We start from the raw sequence: 17,987 nt of genomic DNA, 5'->3' as shown, positions 1-17,987 counted from the left end.
ACGGCGGTCTGTGTATGGGTTTTCAGTCTTGGTCTGCCAACTTCACCTTTCAAGGACCCAGGAACTGGATAGGGCACCACTTGGCAGGGCAAGAGTCTCAGCAGAGAGTCCAGGTGCTGGCAGGGGAAGTCTTTAATGGCCGTGAGACTTCAACAGGAGGCAAGCTGAGGTAAGCTAAGTTTCAAGCCCTTGGAGATTTCTTCACAAGCAAAAAATGCACAACAAAGTCCAGTCTTTGTCCCCTTTCACAGGCAGAAGCAGCAACTGCAGGATAGCTCCACAAAGCGCAGTCACATGCAGGGCAGCAATTCTCCTCAGCTCTTCTCCTTCGCAGAGGCTCCTCTTGATTTCCAGAAGTGATCTAATTTCCAGGGGTTTGGGTGCCCTTTTTATACTCATTTCTGCCTTTGAAGTAGGCCTACTTCAAAGGAAAGTCTCTCTTGTTTGGGAGATCCTGCCTTGCCCAGACCAGGCCTCAGACACACACCAGGGGGTTGGAGACTGCATTGTGTGAGGGCAGGCACAGCCCTTCCAGTTGTAAGTGACCACTCGTCCCCTCCCTCCTAGCACAGATGGCTCATCAGGATATGCAGACTACACCCCAGCTCCCTTTGTGTCACTGTCCAGAGAGAGGTGCAAACAGCCCTACTGTCAAACTAACCCAGACAGGGAATCCACAAACAGGCAGAGTCACAGAATGGTTTAAGCAAGAAAATGCCTACTTTCTAAAAGTGGCATTTTCTGACACACAGTCTCAAAACCAACTTTACTAAAAGATGTATTTTTAAATTGTGAGTTCAGAGACCCCAAACTCCACATGTCTATCTGCTCCCAAAGGGAACCTACACTTTAATCATATTGAAAGGCAGCCCCCATGTTAACCTATGGGAGAGATAGGCCTTGCAACAGTGAAAACTGAATTTGGCAGTTATTTCACTATCAAGAAATATAAAACACGTTAGTATATGTCCTACCTTAAACACACACTGCACCCTGCCCAGGGGGCTACCTAGGGCCTACCTAAGGGGTGTCTTACATGTATTAAAGGGAAGGTTTAGGCCTGTTAAGTAGGTACACTTGCCAAGTTGAATTGGCAGTTTGAAACTGCACACACAGACTCTGCAGTGGCAAGTCTGAGCCATGTTTACAAGGTTACTAAAGTGGGTGGCACAACTAGTGCTGCAGGCCCACTAGTAGCATTAGCTTTACAGGTCCTGGGATCCTCTAGGGCACTGTGCTAGGGACTTACTATTAAACCAAATATGCCAATCATGGAAAGCCAATTACATACACATTTTATATAGGAGCACTTGCACTTTAGCACTGGATAGCAGTGGTAAAGTGCCTAGAGTAACAAAAACAGCAAAAACAGAGTCCAGCACACATCAACAATCTAGGAAACAGGCAAAAAGTTAGGGGAGACCACGCCAAGGATGCCAAGTCTAACACTATACCTGTGTCGTTGTGTGCAAAAATGGGTCATAACCCAGCAAATTGCTGTTTGCAAGCAATGATTATTCCAAGATGCAAGGCCTAATCCAGAGGAAATCTGAAACATCTCGAAGAAAGCACGATGGAGTCAAAGAGGCTCCTGAGATATCAGACAAGGTTTAGGAAGTGAATTTCTATAATGCACAGCATAGAAGAACATGTTACAATGGCAACTGCTCTGTGTTTTTGAGCTGTGTGGGTAAAATAAAGGATTATAATAATTACCATGTTAACGTAATCCCAGTTAAACAAAAAGTTATATATATATGAGGGCACTATGGGCCTGATGTATCAAAGGGTTTTACCCATCCTATTTCTATGGGAAAATGCTTTAGTACATATGGCCCTATATTCCCTCTCTAGATTATTAATCTTTGAACCTTCCAAATCTGCACCCTAAACCCAGAGAGCCTAGTTAGACCCTAGCACAGCATTGGGTGGTGCCAATTATGAAACAGGGCGTCAAACTGGCAGAGCACATAGCCAGCCAAGAGAGATTACACCAAGAGCATAAACAGTACTGCTCCAGCTAATACCGTTTGCTCCCAGATTATTCCTAATAAGTGAGCATCAGAAAATATGAGGAGTGGAGAGGGACCAACACTGATTTTCATATGGGTGATGCCAGTCTAGCGAGGCACAGTGCACCCCAAATGAGGCACAGGAACACAGACTAACTGATTGCCAGTGACTGAAATTAATTCAAGCATTCTTTCCATTACTTTGTTGTTTGTTATAGTAGATGACCTACACCCAAAACACCATACACAACGATCCTGGCCTTCTCGGATTGTCGTTGCCTTATTGCACTTTCATGGGTTTTAAACTTCAGAAGTTACTAATCAGTAATCAAATTAAAAAAAAGACACAGACAATACATTTGGTAATTGGTGTGATCACTGTTACTGTAGGATACCACACCATAGCCTCTTCTAAAGTGCCGACACCTGGGTGACGAAAAAGGGAAAAAAGTAGTCAAACAGGTCAGAACAATTTATATATTTGTTGACATTAGTGTCAATCACCACTTTATATATTTGTGGTCATTACTGTCAATTAACAAAGTGCAATGCTGATTTGACAAACGTGGCAGACACGGCACAACCTGACACCTCCTATAATGTTTTTCATTACCCCTGCCTGTTGATGGAGTGCTCCGCCACAAAATGGTAAAACTGACCTGCACCTATACTGACTCCACAGTATCAACCACCAACACTGTCAAGGTAAGCAGATGCGGCCTAAAAACAGTAAATCTATACCTGCTGTGTACGCTCATCTTGGCCATATGGTGGGACCCAATATTTGTGCAGGTCAATATTATTGATCTCAATATTGTAACAGACAGCTGTTGCTGGGGAGATTCAAAGATGACAGATCCAGATGCAATAATATATTAAAAGTGTAATGTATAATTGTTTAATTATTGCCACATATCTCACTCTCAGCTAAAGTCCACTTACCTCTTGCTGTTGCTGTTGTGTTATTTGATACTGGTGAAGTTGTTCTGCCATCTCTTTAAATTTTTTCCACTGAATATTGTTGAATTTACTTGGAGGAGTGTCAGGAGGATGAAAACTGGGAGTATCAACTGTTGATCTGGATGTGTCCGCATTTTGGGATAATGGACTTTCAAACTTTGGAAAATGTTTGATGATGGAACCAGAAGGAATCGGCAAAGGAGACTGTCGTGATACAACATTATCTTCATCTGGTTTACTTTCACCCCCATTGAAATCTGTGAATAGTAGAATCTCGGTTGTGATGCAACACACAAATCAAAGCGTGACAATATTAAGAACACATATCCAACGAAAATGTAAATCTCTAAGGCTGTGAACTCTAGATATGAATTATGGATGGCATTTGAGTTTGACCTAAACAGTTTTATTCAGTGGCAAGGTTATTGTACAAATGTATCTAGACATCGATAATCAAATCATTACCTTGTTTTTGTCACTTCCTCAACACAAGTGGACACTTTCCACCCACCGGTGGCCATTCCAGCCCCCTTGGTACACAAAGTTCAATAGTGTACAAGAAATCTCAACTGAGCCAAAATAAAGAGGACTCTATAACTTTGCAAAAGGGTGGGCTGAAAAAAAAGTTATAACCTGAGCTCATGTTTCCTAAAACAATCTCCACACAAGACATTAATCAGGGCAGACAAAATTCTATGTTCATTTAGATCAATCATCGTTTGCCATTTTCTTCATTAGGATACACAGCAAGAACATAGCATCAATAGCAGCCAACAATATAATTATAAGGGCTAGTCTAACCAGAAGGATCATTAGTGGTGGCGGAGGCCACTCAGCCAACAAGGCAGTTGCCAGTCAGCTGTGCAGGTTCCAGTACATCACAGAATAACAACAATGGACATTTGAAGGGTGGACTTTACACTTGTCATCACTGTGTGGTGATTCTTACTTAAAGCAGAAGTGGAAAATCTATTCAAATTTAATTTGGGTCAACAATCCCGCTGTCTTCCTGAATGGGGTATATCTCATTATAATCCACTTACAAATATGGCAAGTTTGCTACTTGTAAGTACCACGAGACACCTGTTTATAGCTACGTTTGCACAACATAACTGTGTTGGGTGAAAACACTCCAGTGTATCTAAAAGTTAGAGCCTGTCTGTAACCATACATTCCTATTACATAATACAGTAACATTAGCACAGATGTTGTCAAATGTGCAGGGGCGAAAGTGCATTTTGTTAAGAAAAACACAGGGAAAAGGACCGGGAGAAAATTGAGTTTGACTTGGTAGGGACGCTATTACCTGGGGGCTTATAGCCCTGAATCCTTACCTGCCAAGACTTGGGGGACCCCGGCAGCACAAGACAGAGCGCATAAAAGGAGCCCTCCCCACCTGCGACATGGGACACTATTAACTGGGCACTCTATTGACCCAGAATCCTTACCAGTCAGAAGGCGGGGGATACCAGCAGCCCCAGATGCGGCATATATAAAAACAGCATTAGCCCCCACTCCAGCAATGGGCGCTATAAACTAGGCGCCCTATTGCCCAGAATCCTTACCTGCCATGAGGCAGGGGACATCAGGAGTGGGGGGCACATAAAAACAGCAATCAACACCTGCGGCGTGAGACGCTATCAACTATCGCCCAGAATCCGCATTGTCGAGAGGCATGGAACATCATCAAGGGTCTGGGAGGCACATAAATACAGCACTTGCCACGTGTGGCAGGATGCTATCAACTGGGGACTCTATTGCCAGAATCTTTACCTGCCAGGTGGTGGGGGACAGCAGCAGCCCCGGGAGGGGTGCACAAAAACAGCACTTGCGACCCTCAGCATGACACGAGCCCAGGTGTGTACCCAGGTGAAAACCAGCAGGACCGTCTGCGCCTGTTTGTGCCTGTACGAGGCTAGGCTGAATACCCTCTCTTGGCTCATCAATAAGGGAGCTTTGCACCATTATTTGGCCCCTCCTCCCACCTGTGCGTCATTTTAGCACGGGGGATAAATATGGGGCTATGGAGATAGCAGAATTTTTTAGATGGGAATGCCTACCTTTCATCTCATTGATGCAAGGTAGATGCACACATCCAAAAAATGGTGCAAACTCCTATATTTTGACGTTAGACGTGTCTAATGTCAAACTATAAATATGGAGTTAGGTTTGCACCTAATTTGCATAACAAAAATGATGCAAATTCGGCGCAAACTGAGCATAAATATGCCCCTAAGTATTATATATGCAGCTAAATGTCTTTCCACAGTGATGTCGGAGCGGGTGTTTGGGGGCATGTAAGTGTGGCCAAATTGCAGCTGATTAACAATGCCTGCCTAAGAAACTATCGGTTCCACAAAATACTTCTACCTATGTATGACACAGGGAGATGGGTTTTCCTTTTTTGGAAGACCTTTTAAGATTAACCCAGCCCTACTATGGCATAGTATCTCAACAAAGCCAAAGGCTATCCTGAACCAGAAAAGTCATCACAGATTACCTAACAGTAGAATATTTCAGGGAAATGTTATTGGATTAGATGTATAAAGAATTTTTCTTTTAGACTGGGTAAGAATGAATCTTTCATGACCCTGTCTCTTTAGGAAATGTGGGAAAGGGGAAGTAAAATCTATGACACTAAACATGCTGGAGGAAGAGCGGTATATAAGGGAGTCCAGGAAATCTAGTGTTGTCAATCATGAAATGCTGCTAACCAAAAATGGCATCCAATTTTAACTGGAAAATGTGTACAATGTACAACATAGATATGTTCTAACAAGTTTTAGGTGCAATATTATCCATTGTTTAGTATGTTTTCCAAAAACCAATGATTGGTCTCCTATGCTTCCTAGGTGCCCATGTGACAAAGTAGAGAACACTTCATTCTTTTCTGTAAATATTATGAGAATCTCAGGAAGCGTTTGATTGTATCTTTTCTGCGTGAGCATAATTTTAGGCATCATAAACCTGCTATGATCTTTCGCCAGCAATTACAAATATTGTCTAGTAATATCAACTTTTATATGGCACTCTGCGACTTTGCAAAAAGGAATAACAATTAATTGATCCCAAGTTTAGAATTAGGAATTATGGAAATCTGTAATTAATTGTTTTTATATTTAAAACATGTATGACACCTATCTTATGTGTTCTGATTTTTAGGGCTTTTAACTATTTATCTGAATGTAACTTGTATTTTGTGTTTTTATGCACTCTACTGACCGACTGACTGACTTGGTTGGTGGAAATGTGAATCGTTTAGCTAGGAACCCTATAGTAGACTCTTAGCTAGAGTCAGCCAGAGCCGAAACCTGATGAATTGTCTCATTCTGAAGCACGCTAAGAGCCCCTTTTGAACAACTTCCAGGAACTTCCCTTTCTATTCAGGCCCTGAAAATCATTTCCGCACATACTTAAACTGCTCTTGTACATTCAGAACCAGGAAATTCTATCCAGCAGACAAATCGTTAACCTGGGATTTCTAGCCAGCAGCAAACAGAGAGTGGGTATCCCCAAGGAGAGGGACAATGATGACTCCTTCTGCACATATTTTTGAGGCTTCATTTGACAAGACTTCCTAGTTTGCGAGTACACCCTTCAGTAGCCTAATATGTAGGGGGGACCCTCCGCTATGGTGGAGGAGCATCGCCCACTGGTAAAAGAAGAAAAATAAAGGGATAATAAAAGTGTATTATTATCCTTTAATTTTTCTACTTTCATAGGGTGGGACCAGCCTCCTCCACATTGACACAGCCGGCCAAACTGACATGCTCACTTAGAACTCTCCACCCGACTGTGTTGCACAGCCAGATGGAGACCAAATGCAGTGTCCCACTCCCTCCCTCAGCTGCATTTCTGCCCGCTCAGGCCAATGCCGGCACGTCTTTCATGCTGTATAACAGCATGATAGAAGCGTCTGGATTGGTTGGGGAGGAACAAAGAAGATGTGAGGCTGCTTGAGCGGCGGAACACGTAGGCGGCAGGTAAGTTTATTTATGTTTTTTACTGTCCAGCACTTCAGGTGCTGCCTCCTGCTCCACACGCTGAGACCACCCTCAGCCCTTTCCTACCAGCCGCTACTGCTAATATGTGACCTGAAGCAGTTGGAACACCAACGCCCCTTAACTGGGCACTCCTATACTGTTTCTGCCGCTGAGGTTTCTTTGACTCTTAAAGAATGTGTTTTATTACCTAAGTGCCAACTCACATTTGAACAATGCAGACTTCATAACCTGGATACAAAGAGAAGGGACACCGCACTGATGAATCAGGAGACATTTCTCTTTCCCTTTCCTATTACAAATTCCGTGGTGACCACCACTAAGCACATGGGGTTGTGGGTAACTGCTTACAATATCACTTAGATTCCTGTGCCTCTCTTATCAGTCTTGGATTTTGGGAACATAAACCACATTCTATCTTCTTTCACCCATCAGTACTTGAATTGCATGAACCTCGTTCACATTGCTCTTCACCACTGCTACCGCTCTCACTCTCGTCACCTCATGAAAGGGCTTGATACAAGTGCAAGTAAACAAAATGCTGGTCCCAAAACACATGCTTACTTGTAGTAACACACTTTAAAAAATTGGAGTGGAGCCCCCCGTTTGTCTTGAGCTACCATTCCGCATCCTACCCAACCAGACACCAACCTCTACACTGTAATTAGTAATTTGTCCTAGGGAATGGCCTTGTCTAGTGCAAATATGATAACCCAAGATTTTGACTCATGAACTAGGAAGCCTACATCACAAAAGGTGCTGTCACAGCCTCTGTCAATCAGTGTTTCCTACTGTTTTCTATTCCAGTACTTGTACATCTCTATCCAGCATCTTCGGCCTAAGAGTCTTCAGTGACAGGGCATCTTGACTTGGTATCCAAATTTCCAAAGGTCTTGTAGGAACAGAGTCATGTCTATCTCTGTGTCTGATGCAAATATCATCAAAACATCCCTCTCAAAACGAGACAAAGCATCATTAATCTCATTCTTACAAGCATTCACAGATTGTTTAGTAAATTTATCATCATGTTTTAGACATTTGAGAATCTCTCAACAGGCACAGAATGCAGTCAGTCAGTCATGTGTTTATTGAAGGCCTGCACAATGGTCTAGCAGCTGTTACACCTGAAAATAACGTTTTTGGCAACCATTCTAGGAAACCTCTCCAAGACATTGATGTTACTTAGTCAGTCAGATACTTTATTTGGCTAGTTTTAGCCATAAAAAAAACATACGACAAAATAACAGCATCAATTAAAAACGAAAAGAAAATACATAACACAGCAGAAAACAGCAGGGTCAACTTTAAAAAAACTTTGTAAACTAATAGTGATAACATCAACAAAGAGTGAACTTTTTAAAAGTTAGTAAATTCACAATTATGAAAATGAGGGAGCAGAGTATTACGACAATGCACAGATTATTCTTCATGTAGTATTTATTAGGATACGATACACACCACCAACAGTAGCAGCTTGCTAGTCAGCTTCCAGTCTCCAACTGAACTACACGGAACATTCCTACCATGGAGACCGAGAACATTCTTGACATGAGCTTCTGCTTCTACCTAAAGGGAAATGTACCTAATATGTAACCACAACACATCCCCCTTACATAACAAGAACAGATAGAAAACAAGGTATAACATGCAGTTTGGAAATGATTACATCAACAGCACAAGTTAAAGACAGATATGAAACCATAAGGCAGCTCACGAAGTGCTACAAGCATAACAGGAAAAAATGTGCAGTGCTGCTCAGTGATACAAAGGTATCGACAGGCAGCCACTAATTTATAACATAATCCCTGAAACATTCAGGTACTCTCCTAGATCTCATGGTAAAATTACTTCCAGAAGTATTTCTCCTGAAAGAACCATCTTAAGCCTTCTCTGGGCCAGAAGCTTATTTCATTTAAAATTTGAGTCCAATATGATCCCTAGGTAATTAAAATTTAGAACTTTAGTGATCAGGTCACATCAACAGAAAACCTATGGGATTGGGTACTCTTAGGTCTGAGGTCTGAGAGTCATGACAAAAGATTTCTTAGGGTTAACTCTTTAGGTTCAGATCCCCCACAAACGTTTTGAAAAAGTCCAGCAATATCTGGAGTCCATTTGCGGTCTGGGATAAAAGCACTGCATTATCTGCCTAAAGTAAAACGGGTACCCTCTGGGTGCCGACCCTCGGTAAGTTCTTCCCTTTTGAAAAAGAAAAGGGGCTATATTACAACCCTGTCTGACCTCTTTGTGAACCTTAAAACAAGGGGTGCATTCTCCGTCGGGCCCATACCTAACATGAGCCAGGGTATCCCAATGAAAACTCTTGAGGACAACAACCAAAGAGTTATCCACCCCCCAATTTATCATTAAGTCCTGGTGTCTGCCCCTGTCCACCAAGTCAAAAGCACAGGAAAGGTCCATGAAGGCAAGATGTAAAGACTATTCATGGCCTTAACATACTTACCAGTGATCAGGAGCAGGTTGAGGGACTGTTCCACTGTGCCCACATCCCATCCGAAAGCAAATTGGACATCAGAGAAACATCTTTCTTTTCAGAGCAGCATTCCAATTTCGGGAGAATCTCCCTTCCTAAGATCTCGACCAAAGAATCCAAAAGAGAAATTGGGTGATAACATGTTGGGTCATCTCAGTCCCCCTTCTTAAAGATAGGGATTATATTTGAAAATCTCCAGTAGCAGGATATTTCTGCTGTAAGGGTGGCTCGAAAAACATTCATTAATTAGGGGGCCCTGAGAGCTGGGTTTTGCCTAAAAACATCGACAAGGACCCTATCAGGGCTGGGATCTTTGCCAGGTGTACTCTTCATAATTGCCACAGATATGTCATTAACATCAATAAAAAGAAAGCAAGAATTGCTACAGTTGGTTTGAAAAACGGGGGAGGGATCATCATCTAGAGGAGAGTAAAGGAATGGGGTATGTATTAGCCTAAAAAATATTTGAATAATGAACATCCAGTCATCTGACGAAATATGACTGCCATTCTTTTGGTTTTTGTCTTCTTGAAAATGGGGATGCTTAATCACCTCCCAGAAAGCCTTGTGATTCTTCAGCTGGGTGTCTTCTAATAAGTCCTCCCAAGCCGTTTTCCTGATCTCTTTCTTCCAGGTCTCAGGAATTAATTTATAGAGTCTCCTGGAATAACAAACTGTTGTTTAAACATTACACAAACTGCAATAGCCCCCACATCTCCATAAAGCAATTGTGAATACATATAACTGTAGTATAAAACCTAGACACATAGCAACTGTGGCCATAAAACCTCCTCAAAAGAACCACCCACATAAGGTCCTTGGCAGACCAGTGATTTATTGTTATGGCACTCATTTTTTTATTTTTACATAGAAAGAATGTGGCTGAAATGCAATATAGCACTATACATGAGCACCCCTTACTTTACACTTGTCAGATTCAATTTTTTAGGCATGGGGAGATTAAGTGATTTTCTCAGGCACACAGAATGTTGAGCCAATGTCAGGACCTGAACCTGGTTTCCCACTTGCAAAGTCGGCAGCTCTGGCTCTAATGCCACATCCTCTTGCACTTAATCCCAGGTCGTCCAGACAGTTGTTATATTATTATTATTATTATTATTATTATTATTATTATTTTTATTATTTTTATTATTAGCAATTTGTTGTCTCATGGGTCTCACAAACCCTTATCATCCACAACGATCAGAAGTGTATTTGGATCTGATGGTACTGAGTGGCCCATCGCCTTTCTGTCCAACCACTTATGATGCCAGTTGATAGCTTAGTGGCACCCTTCAGGTTGTTTAGTATACCCTTGTTGTAGACATGACATCCTGGGCGTGGTATTACTGTAAACCTTTTGCTTTCACCTCCTTAACTTGCTGAATTAGTTTTTGTTGGCTTTAGGACTCTGTGCACTTTAACCATGCTAACCAGTGCTTAGGTGCTTCTGTTCTCACATTTAAACATGGTAAACTTGCCAACACATAATGAACAAGTTACTTACCTTTGGTAAAGCTCTTTCTAGTAGAGACTTCATTTAGCCACTGATTTCTTACCTTTTAAATACTCATCATATGTCAGGCTGCATCCAGAAAGTTTTTTCATAATAGCTCTACATGCTGGAAGGTGGTTCCTTGCGGCTCCACACTGAAGCTGTTCTGCCCCGAAAGTGACATGTGCGGCCTATACAGGCACCCCTCCAGCACGGTGGTATCAGTTGCTTTTGACACTGTTCATATCCCTAGACACAGAGCCACAAAAGCATAATGATAGACTTGGGACCCTATTAATGGGTAATGTTCACTCACAGCACAGGGAGGATGGAAGGGTCAGTGAGGAGTCTGCAACTAGATAAAGTCTCTACCTGAAAGAGGGTTATCAATGGAATGTAACTTGTTCTTCTGATAGAGATTCTAGCCGCAGATTACTCAACTTTGGAATAGATACCAAAGCAGTACCTAACAGGATATGAGCAGTGAATGGGTTTAAACCAGAAAATCCGGCAAGATTTAGCGGGTAAAGTGCCTTTCTCAGTGGACTTGGCTGTTCAGACAATACTGCTTTGTGAACATTTGAAAGGCTGGCCTAGTAGCCGCCTGGAAGATGTCTAGGACAGGGACTCCATGCCCCAAAGCTGTGGTAGCAGCTTTGGTCCTAGTAAAATGGTCATTCAATCCTTCCAGAGGCTGCTTGCTTTGCCAATGCAGAGCATGGTCAAGGGTGAGATGGCACACTAATGCACAGCCTTGTCTTTTTTTGCTCTGGTGAACCCCACAAAGAGCTAATTGTCCACCCATGTTCTTGGGTATTATCAATGTAGAAGCTGAGTGCTCTTTTGGGGTTCAAGTGATGGAGTCTCGACTCCTTAGACGGGTGAGGCAGGGCATAAAACATCATCAGGGTGATGGTTTGGCAGACGTGGAACAGTGTCACAACTGTCAGTAGAAATAATGCCTTACTTCACAGGACGAGCATATCGGGGATGAAGGTGGTGTATGGTGGATGATCACACAGAACCTGGAGCTCACTCAGACACCGTGCTGGGGTGATGGTGACCAAGAATACAGTTCTGATGGTGAGAAGCCATAAAGGACAGCCGTGGAGTGGCTTGAATTGAGTGAACATTAAATAAGTATGGACAAGATTGAGGGACATCACAGATGGAGAAGGCAGAAACATGTACTGCAAACCTTTCAAAAAGCACATAACAACTGGTGATAAGAACAAAGAGGGCAACTATAAGAAGGTTAGGAAGGCTGAAAGATCACTCTTAACTGTAACCATAGCAAAGCCTTGCCAGGCAAGAGACAGAAGAAATAACAAGACATCAGATAGTTTGGCAGGAAGGGGGCACACAGTTTTTGTTAAGGAATACCTGGCTGCCACAATTACATCAACTATCTTTGGAGAAAGGTCGAAGTTGTTCAGCTGTTGCCACTCAATCTCCATGCATAAGGTGAAGGTTGTAGATGCCTGACCCTTCTTCTGCAACAGAAAATGCTCCCACAGGGGCAGCCTGATCAAAGGCCAGATGTTTAAGCCCAGAAGTTCTAGATACCCTACTCTCCATTCTCAGTCTGGAGCTACTAGGATGACTTGAGCCCATTCCATCCTGGCCGTCTTGAGAACTTGGGCAGGAGTGATACCGGTGGAAAGGCATACAGGAGTCCCAAAATCCAGTCTAGGCGGAATGCGTCTTTGAGCGAGAGAGGCCTTGGAATCTCCAACATGCAGATGTGCTGACATTCCGCATTGTTGGTGGTGACAAACGGATTGAGCCAAGGTTCTCCCCATTTGCAGAAGTGACCTTGCGCCACCTCCAGATGTAATTGCCACTCGTGGTCCACTAGGCACCAATGGCTGGATTAGTCTGCCCCGGCATTCAATGAGCCAACCAGGTAGCTCACCACCAGGAAGATTCACTGGCAGGCCAGCCATTTCCAGAGGTGAAAGGCCCCCTGGCATATGTTCCATGAATCCACCCCACCCTGTTTGTTGCAGTGCTACAAGGCAGTAGTGTTGTCCATTAGCATCTCTGCCAACTTCTCCTTGATGGATGGCAGGAAGGCTTTCAGTTCCAAGTGGATGGCCCTCAGTTCCAGAAATTTGATATGAATCCGGGACTCCATTGAAGACCAGAGGTCTCTTATCTCCACCTCTCCCAGGTAGCTGCCCCAGCCTGAAAGTGACGTCTTTGTCACCGCTGTCAGTTCTGAATGGGAAAGCAAGAGGGGTCTGTTGCTGGCCCGAACGGGGTCCAGCAGCCACCATTGGAGATCTTTTGCAGTCTCCTCTGACATCTGAATGCAGTGGGAGAGCTTTCCATGATGTTGGGCACACTAGGACTTGAGATCCCACTGCAGGGCCCACATATGTCACCTGGTGTGCTTGACCAGAGGATGCACGAGGCCATGAGTCCTATCAGCCTCAGAGTCAACCTCACTGAAATCCAGGGCTGAGGCTGAAAGATTGGACTCTCTTTCCTGGGGGAAAGGCACAAAACTGAACCATGTCCAGAATGGCTCCAATGAAGAGGATAGTCTGGGAAGGAATCAGGAGTGACCTCTGCACATTGATAGTGAACCCCAAAGATGACAGGAGGGTTGGGGTGACTGACGACTGCCTGGAGCGAGTCCCCCTTTAACAGCCAGTTGTTGAGGTATGGGAAGACTGGTACCTCTAACCTCCGAATTTATGCTGCCACCACCGTAATTACTTTTGTGAACACTTGAGGGGTACTGCTGAGTCCAAAGTAAAACATAGTGAACTGAAAATGCCCCTCTCCCACCACGAACTGCAGGTATCACTGATGGTGCCGGCAATACTGGGATATGAAATAGGCATCTTGTAGGTGCAGCCCCACCATCCAGGCTTCAGGGTTCAGAGCAGACAAGACCTGAGCTACGGTGAGCATTCTGAATTTCTCCTTCCGGAGGAAGAGACTGAGAGGGCATAGATTTAGAATAGGCCAAAAACCTTCTAGCTTTCTGCTTCTGGCACCGGCATCTTCTCAATAACCTCTTTGGCCAAAAGGGCTTACACTTCCTACCGCAAAAATGGAGAGATGGTTCTTCTGCAATCGCTGAGTGGACGGTGGAAGGTGCAGAGGGGGCATGAGGAAGGATGAGGCATAGCCTTTGTGAACAATTTGAGGACTCACCTGACATATGTGATCACTTTTCAACCCAGGGAGAACTGGTGGATTCAGCCTCTGACCAGGCATCTCTGCCCCTCTAAGGGTACACTAAAGAGGTTTGGCAGATGGGGCTGCGGAGGGTAGTGAAATGAGCGGTAAGCTTCTTTTGGCTACAGGGGTGCGTGGGCACCACAGACTCTCCCACAAAACTGCTGGGTTCCCTACAGGGGAGGGACAGGCTGGTGGTAAGGAATGCCCCATCCAAAGCCATGAAAGGAATGCTGGAATTTTTGCAGGCAAGGCTGGGTGGAAAGGTCCAGTGACCAAGCAGTAGCCCTACCCTCATTGAAACATTCAAGGGCAGAATCAGCCTTGTCCCCGAATAAGCATGTCCCATTGAAGGGCATGTCCATCAGGGAGGACTGGACATTGCCCAAGACAGCAGTTGAATGCAGCTATGCATGGGGATGTATGACTACACTGGGGCCTATAGCCCACCTGACAGAGTTGATGGTATCCAAGTTAGAACAAATTGCGAACTTGGCCTCATCATGACTATCCTAAATTGCCTGTGAAAGAACAGGGTGAAGATTTTCCAGAAAACAGAACAGACTTGTGCTACAGAGCTCCAAAGGACATGAGTATAGAGGTCCAATGAACAGAAGGCACTGATCGATCGCAGGGCCAAACTAACTGGGGAGAACAAGCATTTTTTGAAAGTCTCCACTCTCTGATTCCCTGTCAGGGGGAGTGTTAGGGAAACTGTTGGGAATGGTCCGGCAAGTGGAAGCTTGCACCATGAGATTCTCTGGAGAGGGGGGCTGTGATAAAAAGGTTGGGTCACTTGGAGCAGGACTATGACGCTATTGCTGGTTAACTGGAGGGCCAGAGCAAAGCTTAGCTAAGCCCCTAGGAGGGTATCCATCACTGATTCATTGAAAGGAAGGAGAGGCTCAGAAGCAGTCTGGCCAGGCTTCAGTACTTTGGTCAAGTATACTTTGAAAACATGGTTTGGGCCTTTCACTGCAGCATGTAGTGCAGTTTTAAACTGCCTTTTCGAGATGGCAAATGTAACCGTTTGCCAGGCCTAAACCTTCCTTTTTATTACTTATAAATCACCCCTAAGGTAAGCCCTAGAGGCTCGTAGGGCAAGGTGCATGGTATTTAAATGTAGGTCATATGTGACAAGGTTTTACATGTCTGGACAATAAAAAACTCCTAAAGTAGTTGTTCATTGTTGTAAGGCCTATCTGTCCCACAGACTTGCACTGGGTTAACCTATTAACTTTAATAAGTGCTAACTTCAGATTGGGAGCAAGTAGATATTCTATTTACACTAAAATGAATTGTTATTTAAAATCCTCTTCAATTGTAAAGTTAGATTTTACGTTACAATTTTGAAAATACCACTTTTAAAAAGTTTGCTTTTTTTCTGCCCAAACCAGCTGTGCCTTCCTGTCAGTGTCTTGGGTCATATGACTGTGGATGGCTCTGCTGGGGTGGGTTCAGTGTTTAATTTGTGGTGGTGTTTTCAGGTGCTCAGAACCGGCACTTATTTCTAAACACTGGCACCCATTATGGGATTACACTACTTGTTGGCATTTTGAGCTTGATTACAACTTTGGCAGAGGGAGTTAATCCGTCCCAAATGTGACAGATATCCCTCCCACTGTATTACGAGTTCCATAGGATATATTGTACTCGTAATACGGCCGGCAGGATATCCGTCACATTTGGGACGGATTAACCCCTCTGCCAAAGTTGTAATCAGGCCCTTTGTGTCTGTTCTACAGATGAATTTATCAGCACAGGGTTTATTTAAACATTGTAAATCTAGTACATACATAATGCTGACACTGGCATTTGGCAGCAGTAGCAGGGATACTGGTGGGGCCAGCACGAGTGGACTCCTTTGAAGTGCCTTGGGCCCCAGCACTTTTTTTTTTTTTTTTTACAAATTAAGCACTTGGTGAGTTGTATATTACTTCTAGACAGAGAGGGAAATAAAGCCTAGGTGTGAGGTGAGAGTGTCTTTCAGACAGGATGGCTGAGGAGGGGCTTTACCCTACCCTTATTACATTTTAAAGGGCCCTGTCTGCTGCACACAGAAATGAACTTGACACCAAGCCTGTCCTTTCCTTTGTCACGAAGGCAGTTTGAAGCCAGAACCAGGGAAAGGGGAAGAACACATCAGAACCCGTTTTGGCAGTAGGTCCAGGAAGTCCCCCACACAAAGGCTGGCATGAAGTATAAATACAGGAACCTCAAAAGTACTCATAAGAGCACAACTGGACCTGTGGAAGATTCAAACGAAAGACTGCTCTGCTGCTAGAAAGACTGCCTTGCTGCCTGAAGAAGAAAGGTTACACCTCACGCCAACATTGACCATCCCTGATGATTACCCAATGCAAAGCTCCAGCCATAACTGGCTCTTCTCGTGACAGCAACAACCGTCTGCGACGCTCAACATGGTCTTTACCCCAAAAGCTTCCTCATCGTAAACCCTCCAACTGAACTGAACTCTTTGCACCTGACTTAATAAGGTAACTCTTCAGCGGGACTAACCTGTCCCTCTTCCCAACTCGTCCTTTATCGCCGCCTGCCTAAACTTGTGACTTTCCCCTGATCTTTTGTGAGCAGATAACTGTGTGTGGTGCTGTATGCTTCTTGGCACTATTTTCGCTAAAAACCTTTAAAATTAATACCTCTGGTTCTACTGATTGGGTTGTGACCATTTTGGTGTTTTTTTACTTACTAAAATTCACTCTATTTTTCTAATTTGGATTAGAATTTTCCTTATGTTCAGCTTTCACTTTACTACTGCTTGTGTACTGCATAAATACATTACACATTGCCTCTAAGGTAAGCCTAACTGCTTTGTGCCAAGCTAACAGAGGGTTAAGCAGAGGTTAATTTAGTGATGTTTGTGGCTCATCCTGAGTCAGACCGTGGCTGTTACTTGAGTGAGACTAACAAAACTCTGCAACAAATCCCAGTCTATTACACATTGCCACTATAATACATTTGTCTCCTAAGTTAGCCTCTCTTTTTGCCCATTTCCATTTCTGTCATCTATCTCAGCACTGTCTGCCTTCTTGTGGTGGTCTGTTGACTCCAGTGGCTTCCTCTTCTCAAATGTTTATTATCAGTACTGTTCCAACCCACTGCCACCTATCCAATCCCCAAAAAAATATGGCCCAGATTTAAAAGGGCCTAGCGCCTCCTTGTGCCACATTAGCGTTATTTATTTATGCTAATGTGGCCCAACAAGGCCAAAATCACCGCACCAGATTAACAAACTGGTGCAATAAATTAATTGTGCCACTTTGTAACCCCCTTGCACCACATTACGCCTATGCCAAGCATAATGTATGCAAGGAGGAGGTCCTCCGTTAGGGGAGTTGGAAAAATGGCGCAAAGATATCTAAAAAGATTTCTTTGCGCCATATTTTTGAGGCATTTTTAATTCCTGCACAGAGCAGGTGTTAAAAGGAGGCACACCATTATTTATAATGGGCCTCAATGTGCTTTGCAGGATCAGAGTCAAAATGTATTAACCTAATCCTGCAAAGTGCCAAACTAGCGTAAAAAATGTTGACGCTAGTTCCCTAACTACTGCCATGGTGTGCTGTATCTTAAATATGGTGCACACATGGTGGCATTAGGGGAGCACTAAGGGGCGAAGGAAAAGTGGCGCTCCTGTAGATGCAGTGCCACTTTTCTTAAATCAGGCGCTAACTTCTTTGAGAGCAACTCAAGGTCATGGGCAGTTTGCAGGGTCAGATCACCTAATGCATCTAACCAGTAGGCTGAGCCTAACTTTTGACACTATGAGGATTTATAATACCATACCACATGTTGTTCCAACCTAGAAAATCCAG

The 17,987-nt window shown here is 43.8% G+C and overlaps 1 protein-coding gene across 3 annotated transcripts in view; it reads right to left on the bottom strand.

Annotated features, from left to right (window-relative positions):
- Window positions 1-17,987, bottom strand: part of VWA3B (von Willebrand factor A domain containing 3B) — an 829,217-nt gene that overhangs the window by 195,340 nt on the left and 615,890 nt on the right. For all 3 annotated transcript variants that reach the window (XM_069204269.1, XM_069204271.1, XM_069204270.1), the window contains one exon: window positions 2,955-3,229. In XM_069204269.1, coding sequence (XP_069060370.1) covers window positions 2,955-3,229 — 275 coding nt within the window. The remainder of the gene's footprint in view (window positions 1-2,954; window positions 3,230-17,987) is intronic.

Source organism: Pleurodeles waltl, chromosome 8 (assembly GCF_031143425.1).
Source record: "Pleurodeles waltl isolate 20211129_DDA chromosome 8, aPleWal1.hap1.20221129, whole genome shotgun sequence".
NCBI classification, from domain to species: Eukaryota; Metazoa; Chordata; class Amphibia; order Caudata; family Salamandridae; genus Pleurodeles; species Pleurodeles waltl.
The sequence above is the reverse complement of the archived record's forward strand: the minus strand, read 5'-3'. Positions and strand labels throughout refer to the sequence as shown.